Source organism: Pelmatolapia mariae, linkage group LG10_11 (genome assembly GCF_036321145.2).
Source record: "Pelmatolapia mariae isolate MD_Pm_ZW linkage group LG10_11, Pm_UMD_F_2, whole genome shotgun sequence".
Lineage (NCBI taxonomy): Eukaryota > Metazoa > Chordata > Actinopteri > Cichliformes > Cichlidae > Pelmatolapia > Pelmatolapia mariae.
The window spans coordinates 17,464,848-17,468,698 of record NC_086236.1 but is presented as its reverse complement, the minus strand read 5'-3'; the positions used below and the strand labels follow the sequence as shown (position 1 = coordinate 17,468,698).

Below are 3,851 nucleotides of genomic sequence, written 5' to 3'. Positions count from 1 at the left end.
TGTTTCTCAATACACAAGTACGCAAGTCCGTACTCGCGTTCTTGCTAGTGTGGTTCACACGGGAGTCCAGACTTCCCAAGAATGCAGTGCAATTGTTCTACAATTGGAATGGCAGTGTACATGATGACATCACAACTCTGGAGTTTTTACTGCCATCCCCTCTTAATTTAACTTTGGTTGATATTTGCAATGGAAATTACACATGACATAAAAAAATACACATGATGAAGTAGATTTCTTTAAGAAAAAAAACTCCATAATTAAAAGAAAAATCTTCAGCACTTTGGCAAAATTCGCTTTTACGTATCATCTGTTTCATAAGGTCTAATAAGCTTCATACAGTTAAGCACAATCACTAAATGACAGAAACACGAGCTTAATCTCTCTTAATAAAAATAGTACACATGCATGCCTGAATAAAAACAAGCAGGTGAGATGTGAGAGCACTTCTATTTTTATTTTAGTAAACACTCAAAGCTTACAATAGACAGCTGGGGTTTGGAAGAGAATTGAACAATGTGATCATTTTTGGAGCGGGCTTTGGGATCTCCACGTATTAACATGCTCTTTTTAGACTTGATGGAGAGCATTAACAACCTACTAGCTGCAAATAATCATGTGCAGTTCAACATGATTATTAATAGACAAAAAGAAAACATATTACTGATACAGAAGTAGTATTCTATACATAATCACTGCAAAAAGTGCAGCCTTACCTAATGTCCACCCTACTGTTACTCATTTTATATTAAGATTTAAAAATCTAGTTGTTATTGGTATGGCGAGTAGCCTTCAGTAATAGTAATAAATCATACAGCAAAAGTACATTCACGTAGTTGTAAAAAGCATGACAATATATTAAGTAATCCAAATGTAATCTGTAATCTTTAGTGGAATACATTTTAAAAGTAACCTTCCCAACACTGCCTTCTACCTGTCCTTCGCTCTCATTTTAAAACCAGAGGTGATTGTGCGTTTGATGCTGTAGTGCTCAAACTGTGGAGCAGCCTTTCTCAGTCAATCAGGTCGACTGACTCTGTTATTTATTTTAAGCGACTGCTGAAAAATCATTTTTATAGGTTATTGTTTCCGTAATTTGTTCCCCTTCATTTTTGGCTATAGTTTGAAACCATTCATGAATGAATGTCTGTCAGTATGGCTGATTATATGCCTGTTTATGGGTCTCTATGTTTTAACATGTAGATTTAACTTCTATGTGTGGCTTTTATTTGAACTGTGAAGCACTTTGTAACTTGATGTTTTGAAAGGGGTGATATAATTAAGTTATTATTATTAACAATAATAATATTATTTGTAGCAACAATTATTTCTGAAATCTTAGCAATGAATGGGAATTATGAGATTGACCTGTAGCTGTCAAGAACACAAGGAACAAGCCTATTTTTATTTATTTTTTTAAGTGGGTGGATAACATTTGTGAACCCAGGTAGTCCGATACAACCACTGTGACCTGCTGTACAGCTGCAACCTAAAATAAAGCACCTGGAGCTTGGACACTATAATCTGACTCCCGTATTCTGTTGAATGGTGTTTGGCTGGCTGCTGAACTACCTATGCACACATGTACACATGCACACACATGAGGAGAGCAGTACACAAGAGAACAGAGCACTGCTATAAGTATCAGAGCACAAAGTTGCTTTGCTTATATTTGTAGCTAGCCTTCACAAACTAGGGGCAGCCTACACAAAGGATAGAGTACGGAGAATTATAGAAGATTAACAGAAGCTCTTTACATGGCATTGATTAACTCAGCTGCTGAGAACAACATCACCTTTGTGCGACCTGCATATTTTATAATAAGTGGTTTTATTGGCATACCTAATATTAGATATTATTTTGTCTTTCTGTGTTTTATTTACATTCTTGCAGTGGTGGGAAACACATTAGTGATAACTGTATTAACTTTGGATCATACCTTGAGAAGTCCTAAATATATTGCTGTTTTTAATCTTGCATTTACAGACCTGTCAAGTAGCTCTGCTTTGATGCCAAAGGTTCTTGACATTTCTCTGTTAAACCATTATTATATTTCCTACAATGACTGCATGACTTTCATGTTTTTCAGCTTTACTTTATATGCGATGCAGGCTTTTAATCTGGTTGTATTGTCATTTGACAGAGTCATGGCTATCATGTACCCTCTGCACTATCAAATGAGAGTGAGCCACAAGCTCATTTTATCTTTGATCGCTTTTTTCTGGCTTTTTGCCATAACTCTTATGCTCATTACAGTTGGCCTTCTCACAAGACTTTCTTTTTGTAAATCTGTCGTTATTGAAAGCTATTTCTGTGATCATGGTCCTATGTATCGTCTTGGCTGCAATGATGTTATCCCCAATCGTGTAATTGCTGTTTTGGCACCAGTTATAATTCTTGGGTTTCCACTGGCATTTATCGTGGGAAGTTACTGCTGTATTGGCTATTCTTTGTCAAAAATTTCTAAATATAAGGAAAGAGTGAAAGCTTTTACAACTTGCACAGGTCACCTTTCATTAGTGGCAATTTATTTCTTTCCAATTACATTTGTATATATCTTTGGGAGTGTAATACATCCAAATGCTAGGATCATAAGCCTTTCTATTACCACTGTATTGCCTCCCATGTTAAACCCGATTATCTATGTTCTTCAGACACAGGAGATCAAAGAGTCATTAAAGAAGTTGCTGAAAACTCGAGTTACATCTAAAATTGCCACAAAATATTAAAAAAAGGATTTAGACTTGAACTTCTGCAGTGCCCACTACCATATAATGTCAATAATTTTTTAAAGCTGAAAATGCTGACCAAGTATTTTATACAGAATACTGCATCTTAAGACACATACATTAGTTGTGATAAAAGACTAACGCTTTAGTCTTCATATCCACTGTTAAATACTATAGTATGTATTTGTCACTGTAAATTAAAATTATTAATAAAAGAAAAAGTTTAAAATATTCAGTGTTGGGTGTAATGCGTTACTAAGTAACGCGTTAGTGTAATTAAATTACTTTTCCACTGAAAAAGTAGAGTAACTAATTACTGTTCATTTTTAGGTATTTTAATTACAGTTACTTATAATGTACTTGCATTACATTGTAAAATAATTAAACTCACTGAATATCATTATTTAATTACAATAATTTATCTTCTAAACGTAGAAGTAAACTCTGCCGCTTTAACATCGCTGTAGTGCAGGTGCACGTCATTTCGCGCCAGTTTGCTGCATAGTCGTATTCTAAAGCGGAAGCTGTCAGACTCGGCTGAAACGTGTGGCTGTTTTATGAAATGGACATATTCCCGTCTCTTCACTTTTCTGAAACAAGCAGACAAGAATATTACAGTAATATGTAAGCTATGTCCTGGGGAGAAAAAACTATCGACTGCTGTTAATAAGACGAGTAATCTACTGAAGCGCCTGACACGAGAGCATAGACGAACACTTCTGAGTGATCCTTGTTCATCATCTGTCAGTGGTAAGACATTATAAAACACATTGAAGGAATACAAAAACAGTCAGAGTTTTGTTCAGAGAACTACGTGCGCACGGGTGAGTGATCGGGTGATACTCACACCGAGGCTTTGCAGTCAGCTTTATTTATACTCAAGCATGTTTGCGTCACAGACACATGTAGGAAGAGATAACATACAACTCCTTACTAAGCATAAAACATATACGTTCAACTGCTAGTAAGTAACTGGTCAAGCCTATCTTAAGGGAAACAGAAGCCAGTTGGTTCCTGTTCACAACGGCAGACTCAGCAAGGGTGAGGTTTCCTGTGGCAACCTCCTTATGCAAGTCATTTTCTTAGAAGTCAGCAAGGCTCACCTGAATGTGTAGTGACAAG

The 3,851-nt window shown here is 36.0% G+C and overlaps 1 protein-coding gene across 1 annotated transcript; it reads left to right on the top strand.

The window, feature by feature from the left end:
- The first annotated feature begins 1,757 nt into the window (after positions 1-1,757).
- LOC134635317 (olfactory receptor 1500-like) lies at positions 1,758-2,729 on the top strand. The gene has a single exon (XM_063484711.1). The coding sequence runs from the start codon at positions 1,758-1,760 to the stop codon at positions 2,727-2,729; it is 972 nt and encodes a 323-aa protein (XP_063340781.1).
- The last annotated feature ends 1,122 nt before the right edge of the window (positions 2,730-3,851 follow it).

Bases quoted from the DNA above. Each gene is read 5' to 3' on its own strand.
- LOC134635317 (XM_063484711.1), top strand. From the start codon at position 1,758: ATGGCATTGATTAACTCAGCTGCTGAGAACAACATCACCTTTGTGCGA.